This window comes from Cebus imitator, unplaced genomic scaffold, assembly GCF_001604975.1.
Source record: "Cebus imitator isolate Cc_AM_T3 unplaced genomic scaffold, Cebus_imitator-1.0 Scaffold78, whole genome shotgun sequence".
Classification (NCBI taxonomy): domain Eukaryota; kingdom Metazoa; phylum Chordata; class Mammalia; order Primates; family Cebidae; genus Cebus; species Cebus imitator.
The window spans coordinates 5,431,211-5,458,926 of NW_016107393.1; the positions used below are offsets into that span (position 1 = coordinate 5,431,211).

At 36.9% G+C, this 27,716-nt stretch overlaps 1 protein-coding gene across 2 annotated transcripts in view; it reads left to right on the forward strand.

Moving 5' to 3' along the window:
* PPP1R1C (protein phosphatase 1 regulatory inhibitor subunit 1C) overlaps positions 1–24,554 on the forward strand; it is a 142,140-nt gene extending 117,586 nt beyond the window's left edge. The window contains exon 5 of one of the 2 annotated variants that reach the window (XM_017532759.2): positions 24,001–24,554. In XM_017532759.2, the coding sequence (XP_017388248.1) occupies positions 24,001–24,089 (89 nt within the window). In that variant the 3' untranslated portion in view covers positions 24,090–24,554. The remainder of the gene's footprint in view (positions 1–24,000) is intronic. The other variant, XM_037740052.1, reaches the window with a different exon arrangement.
* Positions 24,555–27,716: the final 3,162 nt, after the last annotated feature.

Consider the following 27,716-nt stretch of genomic DNA (forward strand, 5'->3'; position numbering starts at 1 on the left):
ATTTCTAGTACACTATATGCTAATTAATAAACTATCTGGTCTTGATTGGAGTTACAAATAGTGCTCTTCTGGAGGAGGTTTTTCTTTAGTCTTTTAAATGTTCACTAACTAGTTCTCAAGTGGTAGTTCTTATTAATGTATTTGAAATATGTACCGACCACCCCAAATGTGCTAGGTTAAAATACACACTCACTCCTGAACACATACACTCACACATACCACATTCTCTATTCTGATGTGTCTTCAAGTAAGTTATAGAAAAACGTAACAATTGGGAATCACTCCTGTATAGAACAAATGAGTGAGAAGCTTGCCACTGCTATCCCCACCACTAACAACCATATATACAAGTTCTAAGTGAATTGACATGGGAATAAAAACTTAGTTTACTACTGGGATGGGGACTAACAGTCATTGGTTCACCCCTTTAGTCTTTCCATGAAACTGGTGAGATTTAAAGAAATTGTTTCTGGCACCCTCCATTTAACTTGGAATGTATTTTGTTACAGAAACAAGGTTCATCTTAATTTGACTTGAAATGGATCTATTGGTTGTGCATTTCTGTAACTTTTTGTATTAAGTAGCCATTGCAGTCTTCCCAGAATGACTCTCATAAAACCTAGATTACATTTCTCTGTTTTTTCTCTTCTTGCTCTCTGAATAAATCATTGCACACAGGTGCATGTGGGTAATTTAGAATAGACTGATCATTTCACAGAATAAACTGAAGAGAGGGTTTCATATCAAATACTCCAAGGCAAAATCTTCTAAAATCATCATGAGACATCTCTCTTCTTTCAGGTCTCTTTTGCTTCTCACATGATCAAACAGGTGTTTTTTCTTCTTCTTTTCTTCCCCTAGACACTGCTCAGCTTCTACTGAGTCCTTCCCTTCTTTTCTTCCAAAAGAAAAAGTATTTCTTTTCTTTCACACGTGTAATAATCCTACTGTTTTCTCCATATCCTAGATGCCAGTTGATAACAGACACCTCCAAACCCTGACTTCCACCATGAACAAATTTATCAAAACAGCAAATGTAGGTCTTTCCTTCTGGAAGATTTGTATACCAGCAGCCTAGAAAAAAAAATTCCTCACATTGTTACTTCTGTGCTTGTAGAAATATAGATTGAGTTCTAAATACCACAAGTTTTTTGGAATAGAAACTTTTTAATTTGGAGATTTCTTGAGTAATGGAAATAGAAAAAATACTCATTAATTTTGGATTTTCTTCAAATATGACCGATGTGGGGTTTCTTATGATGATATTTCATATGTAACAAAAAGGAACAGCTATTCTGTCTCAACACACACTAATTTATAGTTATTTATGTAAAGAGTATTAAGAACAAATATCTAAAATGATTAAGAGATCACCACAAGCTTTCTAAAATAATTTTGTTTAAAACAATGAAAAATGTGATTCTAATAATCTACCTTTTCAACATATGTAATCTGTCTCCCTACATTCTTTGGGTGATTGTATTTTCTAGAAAATAAAAATCAGAACTAAGAACATTTGTAATTTTGTAATAATATTAGTGCAAGGAATAGTTCAAATGTTGGAATTCCTGGGACATTTCCATAATGTATGGGAAAAGTACTTCAGAATACTTCAAATCAGTACTGTCCTTGAAAAAATGTCTGCCTTATTCCCAAGTAAGTCCTATAAATAGAAAACAGGAAGCTATCTAAATATTATGATCTAAGGGACAGTACAAAGTCCTATGCCCTGTATTATCTCTAACTGTCATGGGCTTTCTTGATGCCTGGACTAAAATTGCCATTACGTGAACCTTTCTTCTCAGGTATGAGAAAGTAATCTGCATTCTTCAGAAAAATATTGTTTAAATGCTTACCATTTTATATTGCAAGTTGATGGGGAAGATCACCAAATTAGTAATAACTTGTTACTAGAAGAACTAAGATCCTGGCAGAATGAGAAATTATATGCCAGGGGTGAAGGAAAACTAGATTCAAATTCAGGAACTTTAAATTCTAGTGCTCGCTGTGATGCTGACTTGCCAAGCGATCATGGGCAATGTATTTAATCTTCAGCAGCCACAATTTCTCCAGTTTTGGAATGGGGTTAGTAGCAGTAGCGCTTCCCAGTTTGATTTTTGCCTTGAAAAATTGAAAAGCGCTTTAGGATCAGGAAACTAATAGGGGAAGCAGAGGGAAATTGACTTTGAGTTGGCTAATGCTAATCGTAAATATTGATAATATAGAATGAAGGTGCAAAGGAAAGAAAGAGGATGAAATTTCCAAAGTCATTCTCCCTGCCCCCACAAGACAGGGAGGCCCGTGAGGAGGCTGAGGTAAGTCATGCTTAAACCAAACCTCATTCTTTCCTAGAATTGGCAGTGATCATAGTGCAAGGATAATTTAGGCAAGTGGGAGAATACAGATGAACAATAACAATAAAAATATGTATGGCATGAAGAATTATAGGATCATGGACCCTGGTTACTTGTATTTTCAAATCCAAATTGAAATGGTTATTAGATAAGGAGAAGCTCAAGGACTAATTTATTTGGGGATGTAAATAATTTTTCTTTGCTTTATTTCCCTAGAGCCTTTAGGAGATTGCTTTTAAAGTCTTATGCTATCATGCATGTCAGTATCTGATACAGTTTTATCCATATTTTACTGAAGGAGTAGCAGTGGCACAATGAAAGCTGACCATAAATGCTCAGGGCTTCGTAGCATTAATATTATCGCCTCAGGAACCAAGGAAAGTACGAAATCAGCTTTGACGATTTTGACCTCGGGCCTGCAAGCCTATGATATATAGCCCTCAAAAGGTGCCTTGTCCATAGGAAGACAATTAGTGACTTAAAAAAAAGTCCCAAACTTTCTAGCTTAGTTCTGGTACAGGTCTAATGTTTAGGCATAACTAGAAAGATACTGCTGAGATATAATGAAACACTTCCCACCTCGTTTTCTCAGTTCATCATGTGTCATTCAGAGGTAAGGGCACAGAAGAGAAAAGTACTTCAGTTGCCTTTCATTTCCCTTTCCTGTCTTCCATCTCAAAAGGAGATTCCAGGGAACATATAAGACAGGGAGAATGCAAAGGTTAGAACACTTTGACTTTGACATGTCAAAAATCCAGTACAATTGGCTTAGGCAAAAGGGAAATTTATTGAAAGATTACTTGGTTACTTACATTATTAAGCGCAAACCAGCTTCCAGGAAAGGAAGGAGGCAGCTGAACCTCAGGAAATAAAGGCTACCTCTTTCCCATTCCCTTTGTTTGCCTGTCTGCTTCAGCCTCCGCGCCAGCTGCTGTCACCAGAAGTAGGAAACACAGTCATCAAGATCAAACAATATCTTACACCATCTATAATGCGAAAACTCTTTAATGATGACTTGGTTCAAGACAGCAAGATCGTGGAAGAAGGACTGCGATTGGCCCAATGGTCAGAGGGCAAGGCCACATAAGAAGCAGGCAGGGCTGATTGTTTTCCCATGTTTAGAGTCATGAGGAGAGTAGTTTCTGAAGGAAGGAGAGTGGGGAAAGTCATTCCTTATAAAAAAGGGAAGGCAGAGAGCACTGCTGAAAAGAACTAAATAGTAGATACCCATCATAAAGAACAAATTAGGAATATCTAGGGGATAATGTTAACCTGGTGAGAAATAAACAAATCCTCTGAAACTTGGAAAACCATAACCCTTATTTTTGCCTACTTCAAACTATGTTCTGGTAATACCACTGGCAAATTTCCAGAGCAGCCAGCCTCCAATTGTAGAAAAAAATTGTGTTCCAAAAATCGACTTGTAAGGAGTTTGGATCTGAGAATACATAGAAGCAATGCTACCAACGGTGTTTCTGCCTTTAGGTCAGTTTATCCTTAATATGCCTAAATTATTATACTACTTTTTTTTTTTTTTTTTTTTTTTTTTTTTTTTTTTTTTTTTTTTTTTTTTTTTTTTTTTTTTGAGACGGAGTTTCGCTCTTGTTACCCAGGCTGGAGTGCAATGGCGCGATCTCGGCTCACCGCAACCTCCGCCTCCCGGGTTCAGGCAATTCTCCTGCCCCAGCCTCCTGAGTCGCTGGGATTACAGGCATGCGCCACCATGCCCAGCTGATTTTTTTTTTTTTTTTTGGAGTTTTAGTAGAGACGGGGTTTCACCATGTTGACCAGGATGGTCTCGATCTCTTGACCTCGTGATCCACCCGCCTCGGCCTCCCACAGTGCTGGGATTACAGGCTTGAGCCACCGCGCCCGGCCAATTATTATACTAACAGTGCATTTCAATGTCACCAAATAACCATTAGAGAATCTTTCTCAAGAGTCCAGCTTCTGAGTACCGTAAAATACATTTTACCTCCTAGTGGTGATTTCTTTTGCACTGCATCAGGTAATGGTTGAGTAACCGGTAAAGCATGAAAGAGAACTCTGCTGGGACCTCCAGGAAGCAGCAGTTTATTTGCCTTCTGTGTTGCTTTCTGATGCAGAGAATATGAAATAAAAGGCTGACAACCTGTGTTCTAGATTAAGTAACTGCTTCTTGCTCTGTGACTTCAGAAAGCAGGTGTTGGTTTTCACATCTGTCATATGGTGTTGGTGTGTGTATGTGTGCATTTTTGTGTGTGCTGGGAGCCAGTTGGACTGCCTTTTAAATTCGGGACTGCATTTTAAAGTTCTTTCCACCCTAAAACGTCATGCTTCTGTGCTGAGAAAAACCCTTTCTCATAGCCCCGTTACTGCTGCGCTCCTTCAATGTCTGCCGATGTATATGGAGGCTTCCGTAGTAAAACAAGGCGGTGGGGGGTTCTCAGCGCTCTCCTTTTTTGAGGTTCCTGTATTAATAAATGAAGGAATAACAAAACAGGATTGTAAAATTTATGGAATTGTGAATATTTTCATTTGGCAAATTAACACAACAGAAATGATATAATTGAACTACCAATAATCAATTATAATATTCATAAAAATAATGATTTATGGTACAATCTAAAGTAGTCCAGTAATTGGGTGTATATGTGAAGTTTTATGAAAGACACATAAAAAATATTGTCAATAAATATGTCTGTTATTGTATATATGAACTCACCTGGAGATAACATCAAAGATCTAATTTACGGCCACTTGCATAAAGCCCTAGTCAAAGGGTCCTTCTAGTAACTTTTGTGAGATGCCCTGTTCCCTCGTGTTAGTAAAGTTGTAGACTATTTCTAGTTAGAGGATTAAACCAGAAACAACAGTGCTGCGCATTCTCAATGATCTCTTTTTCCCTAATCATGTGATTGGTTATCTTATCAATTCTATTTTTTTCCCATAGTAGTTTCTATCATTTGAGGAAGAAATAAAAGAATAAATACCCAATAAAGATAAATAGACTAGCTGCACAATTAGTTTGGGAAAAAAATTGAAATGGTTACAAATCATATGCAGTATGGTAAGTCATAGACATAAGTTCAGAATAACAATTCCTCTCAAATTGTGGGTTTAAATGAAATTCAATATGGGTTTATGAAACTATATTAATTTTATCAATGTTTTAAAAATTTTGTAATACACAGGTGATTATATTTTTTGTAAATGTGATATAATATATGTATGATGAAAGTAACGTTTTTTCCTCTGTCAAAAGGAGCATTTGAAATTTTAGAAGTAATTATCTTTTTTTAAAATTTTCTTATTTTTGAGGCAGGGTCTTTCTATGTTGCCCAGGCTGGTATGCAGTGGTATGTATTACAGCCTTGACCTCCTGGCCTCACGTGATCTTCCCACCTCAGCCTCCTGAGTAGCTGGGACTACAGGTGCACACCACCATGCCTGGGTAATTAATTTTCTTGTAGAGTTGGGTTTTTGCCACGTTTCCCAGGCTGGTCTCCAACTCCTGGGCTCAAGCAATCCATCTGCCTTGGTGTCCCGAATTACTGGTATTACAGGTGTGAGCCCCACTTCCTGCCAAGCTATGATCTTAAATTAATTCATTTATAATGTCTAAAGGTTGGGGGAAGATTCTGATTTTGTTACTTAGACCAAAAATCTCAAGTTAGTCATACTTGTGTTGAGAAACTAAGTAAATTAAATACTTTTTTCTACTTTTAGGCTAGTTTATCCTGAATATGCCTAAAATATTATACTAACAGTTCATTTCAATGTCACCAAATATCCATTAGAGAATCTTTCTCAAGAGTCCAGCTACTGAGTACCATGAAATACATTTTACCTCCTAGTGGTGATTTCTTCTGCACTGCATCAGGTGATGGTTGAGTAACCGATAAAGCGTGAAAGGGAACTCTGCTGGGACTCCCAGGAAGCAGCAGTTTATTTGCCTTCTGTGTTGCTTTCTGATGCAGAGAATATGAAATAAAAGGCTGACACCTGTGTTCTAGATTAAGTAACTGCTTCTTGCTCTGTGACTTCAGAAAACAGGCCTTGGTTTTTACACCTGTCATATGGTGTTGGTGTCATTGCTTTTTTCCCCTAAATACATTTGAATAAAATAGAGTGGAAATAACAAAAAGTTATCATTTCAAGCAAAAATTTTGGTTAATATATTCTGTCCTTCATGTAATCTGTATGAAATTGCTACTCCTTATAAAATTTGAGCAATACATTTCTCCTTTGCATAAGTATTCTTCAACAAATTTTGTAAATAGGAAGAATTAAAGAAATGGTATTAGCTTATCTACGGAGTTTGTTAAAACGTATGTAAAAAGAAGAGAGACTATGATTTTACATGTGGAAGACATCTAAAACAGACCAACTGTAAGGCAGCAAATCAAAGAAGAAAGTAGGTCAGCTAGCCCCCTGGAGATACAATGAATTGCTATTATTTAAAAGGATGGTCAGAGAGTAAAACTGCCTGTGAAGAAGAATGCTTAAGTGAACAATGGTAAATCTGACAGAAAAGCAGGGTCAGAGCAAAACAGTTGCAAAGCTCAGAGTGTAAACTGCATGTCCTCAGGTCAAGCAGAGGATGAAAAGCAAAACAATCTCCTCATTCAAGAAGCTTTCTGGCGGCCAGCAAGCTGAGTAATGAGAAACAAACTGCAGAGGCCTTCCACAGAGAAAGGAGAAGAAAACAGCCTCAGGATATGGAGGGAATCCAGCAGATTTTGAGACTATAAACTCATCAGGATTCACACTTTTAATAAAAGAAAATTTTAAGTAACAGGAGAATCACTGAGGGGACTAAAGTACTTAATCAAGTTCATTTACATTACTTACTTGTGAAAGCCATGGACCTGATGGGATTCATTAACTATGTTTGGTGGTCAGAGAGCATTGTATACTGGGGAAAGCACCATTTCTTACTTCCATTTTTAAGGTTTACTGTGCTTTCTCTTGCCACTAAGTGAAATTTGAGAATCATAATTGCTACGCAAGTATAGACTTGTAAATTAAAATAGTATAGGAGACCAAGATGAACAAACTAACTCCAGACCAAAACACTCCAACCCTCTATTTATCATAGAAGTATTGTAACCACTCAATGGGTCCATTTTGCCCACTCCCCAGATACAGCTAATTTATCAAGACAGAGGAAGTACAATAAATAATTTAATTCACATGGAGCCAGCTGAACAGATGACAGGGTATTTATATTATTCAAATCAGTCTCCTTAAATGGAAAATAGAGTTTTTAAGGATGATTTGGTGGGCAGAGGGTCAGGCAGTAAAAAGTGCTGATTGGTTCAGGCTGGGATAAAACCATAAGGAGTTGAAGCTGTCCTCTTGCACTGAGTCAGTTCCTAGGTGGAGAGGCCACAAGACCAGATGAGTCAGTTTATTGATCTAGGTGGTACCAGCTGATCCATCAAATGCAAGATCTGAAAAATATCTCAAGCACCAAACGTAGGCTTTATAATAGTGATGCTACCCCTAGGAGCAATTGAGAAAGTGTATAACCCCGTGTCCTCTAACTGCATGACTCTTAAACCATAATTTCTAATCTTGTGGTTAATTTGTTAGTCCTGCAAAGGCAGTCTGTTATTCTGCAAAGAAGGGGTTTGTTTTGGGAAAGGACTATTATAATCTTTGTTTCAAAGTTCAACTATAATGTAAGATCCTCTCAAAGTTAGTTTGGCCTATGCTCAAGAATAAACAAGGATGACTTGGAGGTTAGAAGCAAAATGGAATCAGTTAGTTCAGATCTCTTTCACGGTCGTGATTTTCTGATTGTATAATTTTGGCAAATGCAGTTTCAGTATGACGTAAATTGATTGGGCAAAAGTTCCCTCATCTGAAAAAGATTTCACCAGGTTGAAAATCATTCATACTCTGAATAGGGAATAACTTTATGAAAGTGAGACTGAAGTCAGTTTTTTGTTCAACTAAAATTCGTTGAGCATCTGTGAGGTTCAGGCATTGTTCTAACCTCTGCTGATCAGTCACTGAATAAAACAGTATATTGGCTCTGATTTCATGGTGCAAACATTCAGGGTAGTTGTATTTCTTTTTACTTATAGTGAACTATCTGAAAAACAAATTAAGAAAACAATCTCTAACAATAATATAGAAAATAATAAAACACTTAGGAATAAACTTATTCAAGGAAGTACAATATCTGTATGTTGAAAACTATAAGACATTGATAAAAAACTGAAGAAAACACAAATAAATGGAAAGATATGCCATGGCCATGGACTGGAAAAATTAATATTGTTAAAATGTCCATACACAAAGTTATCTATAGATTCAATCAGTCTCTATCAAAATTCCAATGGTAGTTTTTACAGAAATAGAAAATACAATCCTAAAATTTGTTTGGAACCACAACTGACCACAAATAGTCAAAGCAAACTGGAGAAAGAAGGACAAAGTCTGAGGCATTACACTTCCTATTTCAACGTATATTACAAAGCTAAACAAAACAGCATGGTGCTGGCATAAAAACAGACACATAGACAAGTAGAAGAGAATGAAGAGCCCAGAAATAAACCCATGTATATACAGTTAACTAATATTTGACAAAAGCACCAGGAATGCACAATGGGGAAAGGATAGTCTTGTCAATAAATGATCTTGGGAAAACTGAATATTCACCTGCAAAAGAATGAACCTGAACCCTTATCTTACACGTTGCATAAAAATTACCTCAAAATGGATGAAAGACTCAAGTACAAGGCCTAAAACAGTAAAATCTATAGAAAAATGCAGGGGAAAATTTCTTGACATTGAGCTTGGCAATAATTTTTTTGGATTCATCACCAAATGCAAAGGCAACAAAAACACACATTAAATAAGTGGGATTACATCAAACTAAAAAGCTTCTGCACAGCAAAGGAAAAAATCAACAAAATGAAAAGGCAACCTACAGAATGGAAAAAATATTTTCAAACTGTATATCTAACAAGGAGTTAACATCTAAAATATATAAGAAACTCACACAACTCAATAGCAAAAATAAATAAATGAATAACCTGATTCAAAAACAAGCAAAGGACCTGAAGAGAAATTTTTTGAGAGAAGACATACAAAACGGACAACAGGTATATGAAAATACACTCAATATCACTAATCATCAGGACAATGCAAATTATGCCTCAAAAAGCTGGAAAAAACATATAGATTATATTTAAAGCAATGATACTGGATCGGATCACATAGGGAGTTAGCGTAAATAGATAACACATCCAATAACCAAGCTTTAGGGATGTTTGACATGAAGAGGTAAGAACGATTAAAATTATCTAGCAGAAAAGACTGAGAATGAGTAGCCAATGACATAGGTAGAAAAACAGGATTGTTTGGTCATCTTAAAGCTAGTGTTCCGAGAAAGAGAAGTGTTCGATCGTGACGAAGCTGCCAAGATTTTGTATAAAATGGATGTGAAACTGAGCAGTAGATTTTCTTAGATGCATTTTGGAAAATTTAACAAGAACTATTTAAGAAAATTTTGGAAATTTTCTTAGATGCACTTTGAAAATTTAACAAGAACCATTTTAATGGAATAATAGGCATAGAAATCTAATTGCGGGGGGTTAACAAAAGATTTCAAAGTGACAATCTAGTACACTATCAGGGGTTTTGCTATGAAAGGGAGAAGAGGCAGGGGGTGGTGTCTGGAGAGGAACATAGAGTCAAAAGAGGGTGTCCTGAAGTGGAAGATCTTAAAACGTGTTCATGACATTAGAAATATTTTAGCAGAATGGAAGAAATCGGCAATGCAGAAGAGAGTGGCTACAATTTTAGGAGTCCTGCTTTGATAGGGGAAGAGATATTGTAAAAAAAATGAGGGGTGAAAAAAAAACGAGGTTTGACTCTTATGAGATAAGGCAGATATATGGGTTCAGATTCAAATATATTAGTAGATTTGGCCAGGCTGATGTCATTTCTTTAACGATTGCTCAAATCAGCTGAGTTTGAGGAAAGTATGGGAATGTTGTAGATTTGAGGAGTAAATAGCCTTCTGAGAAAATTTAAGAATGATTTCAAGAGGAAAATAGCATAGATTTTTCAGGAAATGTTGAAGCCCATTTAAAAATTGTGGTCAATTATGTGACATCAGTCAGCATAGTTGTAGACTTTTGTCAGTTGTGCTTCTCCATTGGGTTCAGGTATTTTATAATTATAGAGAGGTGGATTTTTTTTTTTTTTTTTGACAAGGAGTTTCACCTTGTTGCCAAGCTGGAGTGCAGTGGCGTCATCTCGGTTCACTGTGATTCCCCGGTTCAAGCTATTCTCAGAGTAGCTGGGATTGCAGGCGCCCGCCACTGCGCCCTGTTAATTTTTGTATTTTTAGTAGAGACGGGGTTTCACCAAGTTGGCCAGGATGGTCTGGATCTCCTGACCTCGTGATCTGCCCGCCTCAGCCTCCCAAAGTGCTGGGGTTACAGGTGTGAGTCACCGTGCCCAGCCTGAGAGATGGATTTTTATCACAATTGTAGTCTTGTCTGATGAGTATCATGGAAGAGAGAAGTGTAGAGGTGTGAGAGTCTAGGTAAGGAAGCTTTATCATGAAAGGAGAGGGAATGGAGCATCTTGGTGGAGACTGAAGTCTTCAAGAATGATTTTAGGAGTACTGGTATAAAGAAAGTTAGGGAGTTACTATAATCTCCAGAGAAGATCATATAAGTATGACCATGAGGTTGGTAGATGACTGCATAAAGGAAAGGAAGAGCTGATATAGTCTGAGAGCAGGTGCTCCGGAGAAGCTGAATGTTTCATTGGCAGCAGGGGGAACTCAGTGGCTGTGTTTTAAATCCAACTGAGGGTGTATCACAATGGTGGTCGGGAGGATGGAGGAGATTTCCTATACGCAATTCAACACTATGGATGTGTTAGTTTCTAGGGCTGCCATTACGATGTGCCATAACAACCACAACTTGGTGGTTGAAACAACAGAAATGTATTGTCTCACAGCTCTGGAGACCAGAAGCCTGAGGCAAGGTGTCCTGAGAGTTTGATTCCTCTGAGGGCTGAAGGAGAGTCTGTTCCATGCCTCTCTCCTAGTGTTTAGTAGCCTCAGATGTTCCTTGGCTTATAGATGGTTTTCTCTGTGTGTTTTCACATCATTTTACTTCTGTACAAAATTGTCTCTGTGTTCAAATTTCTCCCTTTTATAAGGATACAATTGGTACGGGAAGGGGGCAGGGAAGTGCTGAGTACAGAAGGGCGTGTTCCCAGCAAGGGAACACCCTCTGGCCTGTGCCTGGGATCTAAGTGAGGACAGGTACTCCTGCTTTCATGCCCAAATGTTGCAGTTTCCAAGACCACTCTGGCCTGCCACGCCCCCAATCTTGTGCCTATAAAACCCCGGAGACCCTAGCGGGAACACACACAAGCAGCTGGATGTTGAGAGGAGCAGAGAAGCAAAAGAGCTTATCAGCAGGCACCAGAGGACGCTGCAGGCCATCAATGATGTGGACACCAAGGGGAATTTGGCTGAGGGTGGTTGAGGGAGTGCCCAGCCACTGAGTGGCCTGACTCCAGAAGACGACCGCCTTCCCACCCCATCCCTCTTCTGCCTCCCCATCCATCTGCTGAGAGCTACTTCCACCACTCACTAAAACCTTGAACTCGGCCAGGCGCGGTGACTTATGCCTGTAATCCCAGCACTTTGGGAGGCCGAGGTGGGTGGAGCACCTGTGGTTGGGAGTTTGAGACCAGCCTGACCATCATGGAGAAACCCCGTCTCTACTAAAAATACAAAATTAGCTGGGCGTGGTGGCACATTCATGTAATCCCAGCTACCTGGGAGGCGGAGGTTGTGGTGGGCGGAGATCTCCCCATTGCACTCCAGCCTGGGCAACAAGAGCGAAACTCCGTGTCAAAACAAAACAAAACAACAAAACAAAACAAAACAAAACAAAAAACACCCCACAACCTTGAACTCATTCTCCAAGCCTACATGTGATCCGACTTTTTTGGCACACTACGCAAGAACCCCGGGATACAGAAACCCCTCCGTCTTTGCCATAAGACATAGGGCCTAACTGAGCTGATTAACACAGCCACCTGCAGACAGCAAAACTGAAAGACCACCCTGTCATACACACCCACTAGGGCTTCAGGAGCTGTAAACACTCAACCCTAGACCCTGTCTGGGGTTGGAGCCGCACGACTTGCTGGTCTGCATGCTCCCCCTAGAGGTTTGAGCAGTGGGACACCTGAAGAAGCAAGCCACATCCCTACTTCATGCCCTTCAGGGGATAAGGAAAAACTCCTCCCATTTCACAATCATTTTGGATTAGAGCCCAATCTAATGACCTCACTTTAACTTTAGGAACTGTTAAGACTCTATGTTCAAATAAAGTCACATTTACAGATACTGAAGGCTATAAATTCAACATCTTTTGGGGGCACACAATTCAATCTATAACAGTGGGCTTTCTTTAAATTCTTCCTATGGTAATACCTTGCCAGGGGAAAATGAACTTGCCAGAAACTTTGTCTTTATTAATTTTTAAAATTTGCAATCTTACAATATGTCATGATCTGAGCAAAAATTGACTTGTAAATAAAGAAATGACAAATATTGCATAATTCCAATGAAATGTTTTTGCCCATAATTGTAGCCTAGGTTTTAGAATGCTCAAAATCCATCAGTTCTTTTAGATTAAACATTGCCCCCATTCCTGCCATCGTTTAAAATTCAAACATTCCTGCCTTATTTTCCTGGAGACGTCATGGATACGAGAAAAAGTATTTATAAAAACTCTTAAACTACAAAACGTCGTAGAGACAGAATGAAAAACAAATTAACAAGGCTTTGCAAGTGATGAGACCTGGTGTGGACCTACTCCTCACCTTTTTTTATGCAACGGGACACAACTTTATTGACTGGTCTTATTTTAAATTCATAACTACAAAACCTCTGGTGGGCACTTAGTGCTTCCTGACAAGCACACTACATTTCCTTAGTTCATTCTCTCTTCCACTGTCTTAGATATCTATTACACAGTGTATCCTTTCTCTGCAAACCTCCAACACATCGCCCTCTTTCTCACTCTTAGCTAATGAACTTGCTTCCTACTTTGAGAAAACTGAAGCCATGAGAAGAGAACTTTCACAAACTCCCAGCACGAGGTCTCCCCATCTACCCCATCTCTTCCCTTTCATAGCCTGCCTTTCTGCCTGCGATTATAGGTGAATGTTTTGTGCTCTTCTCTAATAGCAACTCCTTCAATCGTGCAATATAGCTATCCCCACCTGTATTCTGAAACATTGCTCTAGAAATTCTTCCTTTTGTTTTCTATGTCGTATTTTTCCTCCTCTTTATGGGATCATACTCACCAGCACACAAATATCTTTTCTTTTTTCCTAGGTTAAAAAATTCCTCTTCAAATGGAAATGTTTGTTACCTCGATTGTAGTAATGGTGTCACAGATGCTAACATCTGTCAAAACTGATAAAATTGTACACCTTGAATATGTACAGTTTATTGCATTTCAAATATACCTCAATAAAATAGAAAAAAATTCAATTTGATCTCACTTTCTACCAGGTAATACAGTGTTTCTTTGCTCTCCCTTGCAGCAAAACTCCTTGGAATAGTTGGCTACATTCACTGTTTTCATCCTTCTCTTTTTATTCTTTAACCTCCTTCCAACTGGGCTTTCACCACCTATCACTCCACCAACACTGCTTTCGTCTAGGTCACAAAGAACTTGATTATTGTTAAATCCTAGGACCTATTTTCATTCACCATATTATTTGGCTTCTCAGCAGGTTTTGACAATCTAAAGTCGTATCACTTGTAAGTATACTCTTTATTCACTTCATTTGCATTTTCCTACACTCCAGGGTTTTTTCCTCTTCATAAAATGCTCCTTGACAGTCTTCTTTTCTATGTCATCCTATTCCCTTTGGACTGGCAATATTGGAGTACTCCAGGGCTTAGCTTTTGAACATGTTTTCTTCTTTTTCTCTTTTTTTTTTAAATTGTACTTTAGGTTCTGGGGTGCATGTGCAGATCATGCAGGATCGTTGCATAGGAACACAAATGGCAATGTGGTTTGCTGCCTCCATCCACTATCACCTATATCTGGCATTTCTCCCCATGTTATTCCTCCTCAACCTCCTCATTTTCTTCTTTACTCACTTCCTTTCTTGGTGATCTTCAACTGTTTAATCGTTTTAAATATTGTCTAAATAATGATGACTTCCATATTAATACCTGAGCCCAGAATTGTCTCCTGAATTTCAGACACGTATAATCATATATTCATTTGAGTATATATTGTAAGTCTCAAATATGTTCAGACACAACATATACAGAGAACAAACATGTTCTCTCCTGAATTTCAAACACATATAATCACGTATTCATTTGTGTATACATTGTAAATCTTAATATGATCAGACTGAACCCAGATATTCTATATAAAACTTTCGGCTGGGCACAGTGGCTCACCTCTGTAATCCCAGCACTTTGGGAGGCCAAGGCAGGCGGATTGCCTGAGCTCAGGAGTTCAAGACTAGCCTGGGCAACACGGTGAAACCCTGTCTCTACTAAAATGCAAAAAATCAACTGGACATGGCGGCATGTGCCCATAGTCCCAGCTACTCGGGAGGCTGAGGCAGGAGAATTGCAAGAACCTGGCAGGTGGAGGTTGCAGTGAGCCGAGATCGTGCCTCTGCACTCCAGCCTGAGCAACCGAACGAGACTCCATCTCAAAAAAGACAAAAACAAAAAAAAAAACTTTTTTCATCTAAATCTTCCCCATCTTAGTTAATAATGATTCCATTTCTTCAGTTACATTGCCCAAAAAATTTGGTGGTATATACTTGACTCTCTTCTTATAATCTATATCCAGATTTCCAGCAAATACTATTTATTTTGTCTTCCAAGGTTTTGCAATTATTAATAAAGCTGCTATAAATATCTATGTGCAGGTTTTTGTGTGGACATCAGTTTTCAGTTCATTTGGGTAAATACAAAGCAGTGATTTCTGGATTGTATAGTATGTTTAGCTTTGTAAGAAATTGCCAAACTGTCTCCCAAACTGGCTATACCATTTTTTAATTCCTGTTGCTCCATGTCTTCACCAGCATTTCTCAGTGTTTCTTCAGGTTTTGTCAGTGTTTTGGATTTCAGCCATTCTCATAGGTGTGCAGTGGTATCTCATGTTTTAATTTGCAGCTCTTAATGAAAGACGATGTTGGACATCTTTTCATATGCTTACTTGCCATCTATCTCCTTGTCTGTTCAGATCATTTTTCATTTTTAATTGGATTGTTTGTTTTCTTACCGTTGAGTTTTAAGAGTCCTTTGTATGTTTTGGATAGTAGCCTTTTTATCAGATGCATCTTTTGCAAACATTTTCTCCCAGTCTGTGGCTTCTATTCTCATCCTTTACACTGTTTTTCACAGAGAAGATATTTTAATTTTAATTAAATTAAAATATCTTAATTAAGCATTAAAAATTTAAATTAAAAAATTAAAATATCTTAAGCATTAAAAAACTGCTTACTAGTATTTTTCCTTCGTAGATTATGTCTTTGCTGTTGACTCTAAAAGGGCATCACCATATCTAAGGCCATCCAGATTTTCTCCTGTGCTATTTTCTAGGAGTATCATAAATGTGTGTTTTACTTTGAGGTCTGGATCAATTTGGGTTTTCTTGTGAAGAGTGTAGCATCTGAACCTAGATTTCTTTTTTTTTTTTTTTTTTTTGCGTGTGATGTACAATTGTTCCAGTTCCCATTTGCTGGAAAGACTGTCTTTGCTCCATTGTATTCCCTTTTCTTCTTTGTCAAAGATCAGTTGACTGCATTTACATGGGTCAGTCTCTGGACTCTCTATGCTGTTCCATTCTTCTCTTTGTCTGTTTTCTCACCACACACTGTCTTGATTACTGCAGTTTTATAGTAAGTCTTAAACTAAAGTAGTGTCACTTCCCCACCTCCAGAGTTCCCTGCAAGTTGCCACTTACTTTGGCTGCTAGCCAGATTCTGTCTCCACTGGGCATGTTCCCAAATGATCTCCTTGATGACTCAGAGTCAGTTGAAGTTAGAATATTTGTACTCAATAAAAAGCATACCAGGACTGATATATACAAGTAGAATGCAAATTTATTAATTCAAAAATAAGCCATATCATCTTCAGGTGAAGATAAGGCTAGCCTAGTCAGTGCCTTCTCTCCTTGTAAGCAAGCTGGTGTTCTATTGCCCAGCAAGTTTACTATAATTAATAATAATACAGAGTATATTTCAAGAGAGCTAAAAAACAGGATTTTAAACAAGTAAATTATTGATAAATATTTGACATAATGGATATGCTAATAACTCTGATTTAATCATTTAAAAATATACATGTATCAAAATATCATTCTGTACTCCATATTTATATTAAAATTAATAATAAAGTTTATTATTAAAATAATGCATTGTTATATGTTAATTAAAAATAAAATATAACTTTAAAAACTGACATAGAAAACTAGAATGTTAATTTATCAATTCAAAATAAATGACTACTGTCAGGTAAAGACAATATTATTCTAGTCTGAGCCTTCTCTCCTTGTAAGGTAGCCCTGCTGCTATCATAGATTTTCCTTCATTAGCTCAGAATCAGAGCTGGGTGATTGAATTATGTGACCGGCACACACACTGGCATCAGCCTATGGTAGCCTGTGATAACCATTGCTTCAATAGGGATGTACCCTGCCCGGAGGACAGAGCCTTCTAAAATGCCAGCACAGGATGTTCTTTCTGGACATGCTAGAAAAACACAGACAAGATTTGCTTCTCTGGCTGTAAATGTAACTCTTCTTTCATTATTTTACTTTTAGTCCTTTCAGGGCTAACCACTGACTCCTGCTGATCGATGCATTCTTTATTTTAGATATGCTATTGTGTTCAATCAATTGCCGTCAAGTCTTGTAGGCTAGGGAGGCATTCTGTCTCTTTCTAAAGTGAAATTGCCTAAACATTGTTTAGCTCCATTATGTGTAGGCTTAAAAATTTGACTTTATTTCTAAATTCATGGGTAATGCATTAGCTTCAGAAGAAAAATGGGTATTAGAGAGAGGGACACTTGACTATGGAGGGCAAAAGAGGCAATCAGTCTATTAAAGTGGCTCTCATCCTAGGCCAAGCAGTAGAATCCTTGTGACGTTTTTAACAAGAGAGAGATGATAAAGATGCGGGCTCTTTACATTTTGATAAGCGATATCATATTACTTTCCAATGATATTATTTTAATTCATATTTCTAACATTAATCTGTAATAGCACCTTTTTCCTTACCTTCTTAGTATTTACTGCTAAACCTTTTATACCAGCTTTGCTATTGGGTAACAGCTTTGGTAAAATATATATGTAAAAATATACAAAACACACTTATGAATATCACATAAACATGTTGTTCCTATTCTTATGGATGATGAAGAGAAAAGTATATTGCACATTTATTCTTCTGCAAAGAAATGATTCCTTAAGTAATGGGGAGTTAAATGATCATGTGTTGATTTGCAGTTTATATTAATTGGCCAGTCATCATATTAGAACAGAGATTAACTGTGCTGTCTACATATAATTTACGTCAAATAAAATAGAAAGGGACACATTTATGATGAGTTCGGGAAATAATATGCTTTTAGTTTTGAAATGAAATCAATATGTCCTTTGATGTCTATGACCCTTGAGTATTAATGCATAGCTGTTCATTATAAATGAATGACAAGAGGATTGAACAATTACAATAAAGATAAAAGCATTTTGAGAAATGTGAAATCTGAGAGATGGTGGGCCTTTACTGAGGGACCTTTCTGTATTACATTATAGATTAAATATTATAGATTAAATTATATTGAGTTATAACATTGTAAATATATGTTATTATACATATTATTATATAAAAATGATTTTCCTAACATTATTTCTGTGATAAGCCTTAGGGGGTCAATACTCAAGGAACCATTAGAAAGCCATCTTTGTAAGGCCACTGAAATCACTCCTTTGTACATAGCGAGATTTCAGAAAACCAATGCCTGTGAAATCTATTTTGCTAATCGTTTTTGCAATAGGCATCGGGTTTGCTGTTTCCCATAAGCTAATGAGCATATTGATTAATAAATGACTGTCCAAATTACTATCCCTTGAGTTGGAGTTCTTTTCTTATCAGGATTTTCCTAATGCATCATTTGTTTTACTGATCCATAGCATTTCTTCACTGAATTAGCTTCATTATAAGCACACCATCACCTTTTGGCCTATATCCATATATGATTTGTAGCTGTTTCACTCTCATGCTCAGCACACAGTAGGGGCTTTATAATATTTAACACATACTGCTTGTTGACAATGTCTCATCTCTACCGACTAGACCACAATAGTTTTTCCTGTGTTTCCCAGAGTTCAGTCCCAGGTTTGGGAACAACAGAGAGAAAAGCTGTCTCTTTTTAAATGATCTAAATGCTATTTGTAACTTTTTTTATTCTGGGAGTGTTCCTGGGCAAGGTCAAATTCTATTATCTTTTTGACTCCAAATTCTATTAAAAATAATAACAACAATAACAAAAAGATTGAAAAGTTAAAATCTACCAGCTATGTAAAATCCTCTGATAAGGAAAAAGACGTCATGATACTGAGTCACCATAGTTTCGTCAGATTCTAACTTTCTAAAAAATAAATAACAGTGGGAGATTAGGTCCTGGTGACCCAGGTAAGGAGGCTCCAACAGGAGGCAGGGGCTAAAGTTTGTGTCCCAGCTCAGCCAATAACCACTGTGGGAAATTAATCAAGTCATTTCACCATCTGAAACTGTTTATTCATATTTAAAGAGATCAGAATTCAAATTCACAATTACTTGCAGATCAGAGACCCCTCTGAGATTGTGCTGAAAACTATTGACCGCCTTCCCTGAAAAAGCACAAATAAACTATAAATAGAATTCCAAGAGGGTTAGAGCCTCTTTAAAATCCACCCACAGATTCCCTAGAGGACTTTAAAATGATTTACATGGTCTAAAATATGTAGTTGAAAAAATAAAATGAATCCAATTACATTTACTATTCCCTATGAGAATTAGTTTTAAAATGTGAATTTGGGCCATTATGTCATTTGACATTATAATTACTTTTTTGTAATTTATACTATGCACAATAGAGCTAATTTTTCGATAGTACAGAATATTTCCTTTGTGGATTAATAGCATCCTAGGATCTGCGAGGTTATGAGTTCACCCTGCTACTCAATGCAGGAATCATCTGTAACCTGCCTCAGAGATGAAACTATGGCTTCGACTTGAACATACACAATGATGAGAAACTCACTCATTTGTTTATTTCTGGGAAAACATAAAGAATATGGGAATTTTCTTTTTTATATTGGGCTATAATCTGCCTATACACATAAATGTCAGCCATTAACCCCATTTCTGCTCTTAGAAGCCACATAGATTAATTTTCTTTTTCCAGTATTTTAGGAATTCAAAGTCAGCCTCTATTGTCCTCTATTAGTTTCTTCTATGCTAAATCTTCCAGTTTCATCTATAATTACTCCAGAAAAGTGATGTCATAAAACTACTTATAATCCCAATTCCCCTCTGAATTGGTCCTCTCAAAATGCAGATGATAACTAGGCAGCATGTTGCAGGAAAAGAATGACCAACACATGGTTAGAGAGCAGTTCCCTTTCTTATATGGCCAACTTTGCCACTAGGAATACCACCAACACTGCCAGGAGCTCTGTGCCTAGAAACTGGTAGCTCTTATCAGGTCAAGTGAAATTGTGGTCACTTAAAATCCCTAACCATAGTTAACTAAGGTTGCCCTCATACTCTATTTTTTTTAAGAACTAAATTAACCTTTCCAAAAACAAAAATTCTGTTGAATTCCACCTTAATTGCTTAGGCCATCATTCCAGCACTTGGAAACCTTTACTTTCTGCCACTTATGTCATCTTTTCTTCCAAATTTTGTGTCATCTACAAATATAATGAGCCTCCTGTCTTTTGCTTCAAATTAATCGATTAAAAATATTGACCTGTGGTTTGCCAAATATAAACCTCCGTGTATGGATTCAGTATTCAAAATTCTTCACTCAGTTACTTTACAACTTCATTGAATCCACATTTAACCATTTGATCTACAGAATGGAGAAGAGAATAAGTATTATAGTCTGCTTGGGATCAACATTTCTTTCTTTTCCTTTTCTTCTTTTATTGTCTACTTTCTTTTCTTCATTCCTGCACATTTTTATATGGCATAACCTTGTCTTCTACATGGTTCCTTTTCCTGTGTGCTCATTTTGCTTTGAGGAAGAGAACTCCATGGTGTTTTTTTGGGATTCCTTGGCCTTCTGCTCATATGCAGCCCTGGCTGAGTCTGTGCTTGCTACTGGGGCTGTTTGCCATGTGCCAAGCCTCAAACCCTGTGCAGAGGAGGGATTTCCCTGATGCTCATTAGCATCTGGCAGAGAGGAGGAAGCTCTGAGAATTTCAACAACACCCCCAGGCCAATTCATTTTCTTCCACCTCTAGAATTACATCAAATGTAACCCTCCTCAAAAATCAAATGGGGGTTTAAAGAAAATTAAAACACAAATTCTACATGTGTTTTGGGATGCAGGAGAGGTGTAGGGAGAAAGAAATCTATACATAGCCCTCAGCAGACTTCTCACTTTAATCTCAGCATTATTGCATCCATAATCAGGTGAATATTGATGACAGAAAAAGAGAAAGATTACCTTGAAGACTACTTCAAAGCACAAATTAAACAATTGTTCATTATCCAATTGAAAGATGGCATTAGAGTAAACTGCTTTGGGAATCAAAGCATTTGTGGTAGATATTATACTGAATGGCTCTGTGGTAACATGTCACCAGCTCCTGCCTCATCAAAATGTTTCACCTGGAAATAATAATGTCACAATTCCATAGAGCTAAGGAAGACTTTCTAACACTTGTCCAAGTGAGTGATTTTACTTTTAAAAAGGTTTGGTTTTTTCATATAACTTTGTGACCATTATTATTATAAAATAAATTAAATGTGGATCAGGGTAAACAAGCAGACCTATTCTCAAGTGTGGAAAGTGGGTGATTAATGGATTAATGAGTTAGACATCTTAATTACTCATTTTTTTTCCCTTTACATTTGATCTTCTCATTTAGACAAATCAATGTGGACATTAGATCATTACCTCTTATTTAAAGAACATTATCTTAAACACAGCTTTATTACTTTGTAGTCACCTAGTGGATGAAAAAGATGAGCTCTAGAGCCATTAGAACATGTGCAAACCTGGCGAGATATAGTCAAGCTCAGCTCAGGAAGAAGAGTGGCAGGTGGCTGAATAATTACTGTGCCTTAATATTTCAGAGGGAACCCCAAGACCTCGGTGCCAGGTTAATTAGTAGTCAAAACCTGTGATAAATCCTAGAGAATGATAGAAAGTTTGGGTATGCAGCCAAAAAGCTAAAGGTGAAAATGAATCAGTGTCTCTTAATAATGGAACTTTATGACTTACTCATTCATACCCTCATTAATTCATTCAGTATATACTGAGGGACTCTGATTCGTCAGAACTTCTCTTAGCATCACAATACCTTTATAACCTTGTACAAATCAGATATCTTCTCCAAGTCTAAATTTTACTATCCAGGTGTTTACCACAGGGAATACTGAGGTTTAGTGACTCATGCATGTAAGACTCCAGCAGAGTGACTGGTTGGACACTCAATAAACACTCTTCCCTTTCCCTGAGCACTGAGACCTCTTTTTCAAATAATTTATGATGGTATGAAATGAATTCCATGTCTTGGTAAAAAATTTCTCCCTACAGTCTTAGGTCAAGAAGAATTGTGAGTAATCTGTGTTTGCAGATGAAATTAAGGTATTTAAATATTATTACAACTGATAAAATATTTTTGCAAGATAATCCATAAAGCCCAAGGATGTCACTCTTTGCCAAATAGCACTCTGAGGCTTGCTGACAGCAGTACATGCGAACTTACACGTTTCTTGAGACTCTTTGCTTTATAGCAAGCATGAGTAATGACTTCCTTTCATTTATCAATTCTTACTGGAGTGTTTTTTAGTAATACTTTAAAAATCTTATAAACCAATTTTATAAAATACAAAAAAATGGTCCAGGCACAGTGGCTCATGCCTGTAATCCCAGCACTTTGAGAGGCTGAGGCGGGCAGATTACCTGAGGTCAGGAGTTCGAGACCAGCCTGACCAACATGGAGAAACCCCATCTCCACTAAAAAATACAAAATTAACCAGGTGTGATGGTACATGCCTATAATTCCAACTACTTGGGAGGCTAAGGCAGGAGAATTGCTTGAACTTGGTAGGTGGAGACTGTGGTGTGTGGAGATTGTGCCATTGCACTCTAGCCTTGGTGACAAGGGCAAAACTATGTCTCAAAAAAAAAAAAAAGTGTAAAATTTCCTCCACCCACCCCATTAACCATCACTATACACATAAAGTTTCAGCTAGTCTGATGTCTTAACAGAATAAACTCGAGGGAAATGAAAGATAATTTTGTAGATTGAGTGTGGTTGTAGTAATTGTCTTCTGATTTATACTCTAAATTTTAAATCATCTTGAAAAACATCTAAAGATGGATTATTGTGGAACTGCCAAAGGCATATGCCAAATTGTTACTTCATTAATTCAATCAATCATTTAGACAATAAATATTAATGAGTACCTACTGTTTGCTAGGCACTGTGCCTGGGACTCTAAAATGAAATTATGTATTTTAAACATCAAGGAGTTTTCTCAAATTAGAAAGATATGTAAACAAATACAGTCCTATAAGGTAACTGACAATAGATGTTCCAAGAGCAGGGGGGAACATGAGAAAGTCTACGAACATGGAGAATTGGAGTACCCCTCAGAGAGGAGGCAAGCTGATACCAGAAGGATGAGTGGGAGATTATCAGGTATGTGTGTAGGATGAAGATGTCTGGCAGTGAGAACAGGTCAAGAAAAGTATGGAAGCCTGAGGGAGCATGGAGTGGCCGGGGGAAGAGTAGGTTAGTGTTGTTAAGTGTAAATTACCCTGAAAGCAGGAAAGGCTGGTGAGAAATGGTAGAGAGTCCATATCATAAAAGCCTTGTGTAGTATGTTTTCCCACTGTGTAGGCTGAAGAATTTTGAATAGAGAAGTTTCATAATCACAATGGTATGTTTAGTTACTGAAAGAAGATTCACAATATTGTGATTGTTTATAAGTTACAGAAATGGCACACATGTCCTTTTCTTCCTAGGAGTTTCAATAGTTCTCATTGTAATAGAACTGAGGGATGCCAAAAGCAATATTTGAACTAAGTGATACATGCGAATTATAATAAGAACCTGTGAGCAGATTTTTAGTTAACAGGTTTTTAATAGGCTGTGATGTAATCCCTAATGGAGAAGCTTTAATTATAAAAGGTAGCCCGCCTCTAATGGAAATTCAGCTGGGTGTGTTTTTATTGCTCAGTGAATTAAAAGGTTTATATAGCACTACATTGTCAAGATTCTTGGAGAAAAACACATAAACATCAAATGAAAACTTTCCACTCTTTTCTTTATCTCTTGCAGCACAGTAATCTTCCAGAAATGAAAATCATTTAAATTTTGCATAATTTTTATAATTTCAGGGGCTAAGCATCTGAAAGGCCAGAATGAATCAGCATTCCCTGAAGAAGAGGAAGGCACCAATGAAAGAGAAGAGCAGTGGGACCATTAATTAGTGGTCTGCAGCAAGAAGGCTTCTTGGAAATAACTGAACTATTAACTTTTCTGAGTATACTATGGAATTTCACTGCTTGACTTCCAGAAGCATCCTCCATCTCTGCACCCCACACTCATACAGTAGCTATGCACCTTCCGGAAGTCTCCTTAACTGAACTTTAGAACTAAGTACACGTTGTTCCACATCACTTACCATTAAAGAATAAGCATTCGTTTTACAGTGATTCTTCTTCTTACCTATGTAGAGATTTGCAGACATGTGACTGTTCTAACTTTAATACTGCCAGAGCTTAATCCTTGATGTCCTAATGATAAGGTTTGCATTCTAACAGCACATGTAAATAACATCACTTAAAGAGTAAAAAATAAATATTAAATACATTTAGATATGAGTGTGTGTGTGCATGTGTACGTGTGTGGGTTTAACTTAAAGAGAATTCTCGAATAAAATTTTTAGCTTAAGATTTACATTTGTCATATTTCTGTATCAAGAATAGAACAGTGTTCATTTTAAAATGATGAATAAATACCAGTTTTCTTGATTCAATACAAGAACAATATTAGATACTAAACATCTTTTTCCCACCAATGATGCATTAATGGTTGATTATAAAACTACAGAATTCTCTTTATTTTCTAAGTTGTGAGGTGTATATTTTCCAGCATTTTCTCTAGTTATTAAGAAGGAAAAATGATAAATCTAAAAAACTATTCCAAATCTTCTTACCTTCTTTTTTATCTATTACTTGAAATTTGGGCCATCTATCTCCTATTGCATTTGACAAATAATTAGCAGTTTATAAATCTTCCATATTATAAAGAAGAAATTCCATTACATCCAATCAGGCATATAGATGTTTATTCATTAATTCAATAAATATCTTTTATGAGCTTATACGTAAAAGGATACTCTGCTGGGAATTATAAAAATAAGAGAAAGATAATTTTACCCCTATAGAACTGGCAAAAGAGATAAATCATTAGCATAAAGCAGTATTTTATATGACAGTATATATTTATGGAAAATGGCTTTTTCTTAATTTAAAGTTCTGGGCCTTTTGAACAATTTTAATTTTACACGATTTGTGAATGCAAATTATCTAAACTACAAAATTTCAGGGGGATGGAAGAATATCCAATTTGGTTCCTATATTAATAGTATTAATGAAATTCAAATGTATCATGGATAAAAAATGAAAAGATTTTTCAAAAGTTAGTAAAAAAAAAATGAAGGCAGAAAAAAAAATCAATTGTGAAATCCACTGTGGGAATCTTAATATCAAGATTTAAATACGTAAAATGATTGTTTTTAATTTTGAATCTGAGTTTTGTAATGCAGAAGTTAAGAGAGTTTTATGGAGTTGTAAGATAATACAGTCAGTTGACAACCATTTTCCTTAATATTTGTCCTTAAGAAAATAAGCATGAAACCCATTGGTAAGCCTACCACACGTATAAGTGACTATTTTAGTTTCATCTCCAATTTTACCTTTCTTCCATCTTTCTTTCTCCCTCCCTCCTTCCCTTCCTTCCTTTCTTCCTTCTTTCTCTATCTCCCCTTAACCGTCTCCTTCTCTTTCTTTCTCCACCCCTTTCCTGACATTTTCTTTGTTAAGCCAAAACTTTCTGAAGTTTCTATGTCACCTGATATGACTGTTTGTTTATTTCTCAAGTTTCTCTCTACTTAAAACCCGATTAAGGCCCTTTATTTATTTATTTATTTGAGACAGAGTTTCACTCTTGTCACCCAAGCTGGAGTGCAATGGCCCCATCTCGGCTCACCATAAACTCCGCCTCCTGAGTCCAAGCGATTCTCCTGCCTCAGCCTCCTGAGTAGCTGGGATTAAAGTCATGTCCCACCATGCCTGGCTAATTTTTATATTTTTAGTAGAGACGGGGTTTCTCCATGTTGGTCAGGCTGGTCTTGAACTCCCAACCTCAGGTGATCCGCTCGCCTTGTTCTCCCAAAGTGCTGGGATTACAGGCGTGATTCATCGCGCCTGGCCAAGGCTCTTATTCGTTTTGAGTGATTTTGAATTATTTGTGTTCGGAAAATATCTCAATGCTCTTGAAAGCATTTGAGACACTCCGAGGAACTAAAACATAACACTGCCCTTCCCTTTCCTTGAACAAATACTTTTAAAATGCTTTTTCGAAAGGATCCAGGCAAACAAAAAAAAACAAAGCTTTTGCTGATTTTGTAATGGTAATAAACAGAATACCTTCTGGATTTTTCTTTTCTGTTCTCCATTGCTAAAAACACAAAAGAAATCAAAACTAAAAGCATAAGTTTTCTTTGGGAAATGTTGGTTTCTTCCAAGCTGTTCTGTTTTCCACTCTCAAAACACAAAGAGATCACAATTAAAAGCTTAAGTTTTCCTTGGGAAATGTGTTGACTTTCTCAGAAATTTGAAGGAAACCAGCTGAGATAATGGCTTTTCACTTTCCTTTCCACACAATTATAGTTTACAAATTTTTTTTCTAGAAGGCAACTTGGCTTCAGTTTCGCAGAATAGGCAAAGAAACTGACCAAAACAAAACAAAGTGAAACAAAACAGAAGCTATATTTCCCAGACAACATTTATAATACAGTTGTTAGTAGCTGGGCTTTAAGTCATTCTGACTTGGATTCAAATCCAAGTCCTACCAGATTTCAGGCTCAGTTTCTTCATTTGTAAAATGAGTACAGTCATACCTAACCTACTGGGTTGTTATGAGATTTAAATGATATAAGACTTATAAAATATTTAGTCAAGCTTAATGAGCATTTAATAATTGGTGTATATTATTAGAGTTAGAAGGGACCTTGAGGCCTTCTATCTTAACCTTATCTAATTCATGATCCTCTTCAACATGATGAACAAGTGCTTAATCACCCCACTTATTCTTGAATAACTCCAGGTCCAAGCCAACCAAAGAGCTTTCTCTGATTGTTCTTCTGTATATTAAACTCTCCCCTTCTACACCCTCCCTGTGTCCATGTGTGCTCATTGTTCAACTCCCACTTATGAGTGAGAACATGCAGTGTTTGGTTTTCTGTTCCTTTGTTAGTTTGCTGAGAATGATGGTTTCCAGCTTCATCCATGTCCCTGCAAAGGACATGAACTCATCCTTTTTATGGCTCCATACTAATCCATGGTGTATATGTGCCACATTTTATTTATCCAGTCTATTGTTGATAGGCATTTCAGTTGCTTCCAAGTCTTTGCTATTGTGAATAGTGCTGCAATAAACATATGTATGCATATGTCTATAGTAGAATGATTTATAATCCTTTGGCTATATACCGAATAATGGGATTCCTGGATCAAATGGCATTTCTAGTTCTAGATCCTTGAGAAATCGCCACACTGTCTTCCACAATGGTTTAACTAGTTTACACTCCCACCAACAGTGTAAAAGTATTCCTATGTCTCCACATCTTCTCCAGCATCTGTTTTTTTTGTTTTTGTTTTTGTTTTTTTACTTTTTAATGATCACCATTCTGACTGGCATGTCATGGTGTCTCATTGTGGTTTTGATTTGCATTTCTCTCATGACTAGGGATCATGACCTTTTTTTAATCATATGTTTGTTGGCCGCATAAATGTCTTCTTTTGAAATGTGTTTGTTCATATCCTTT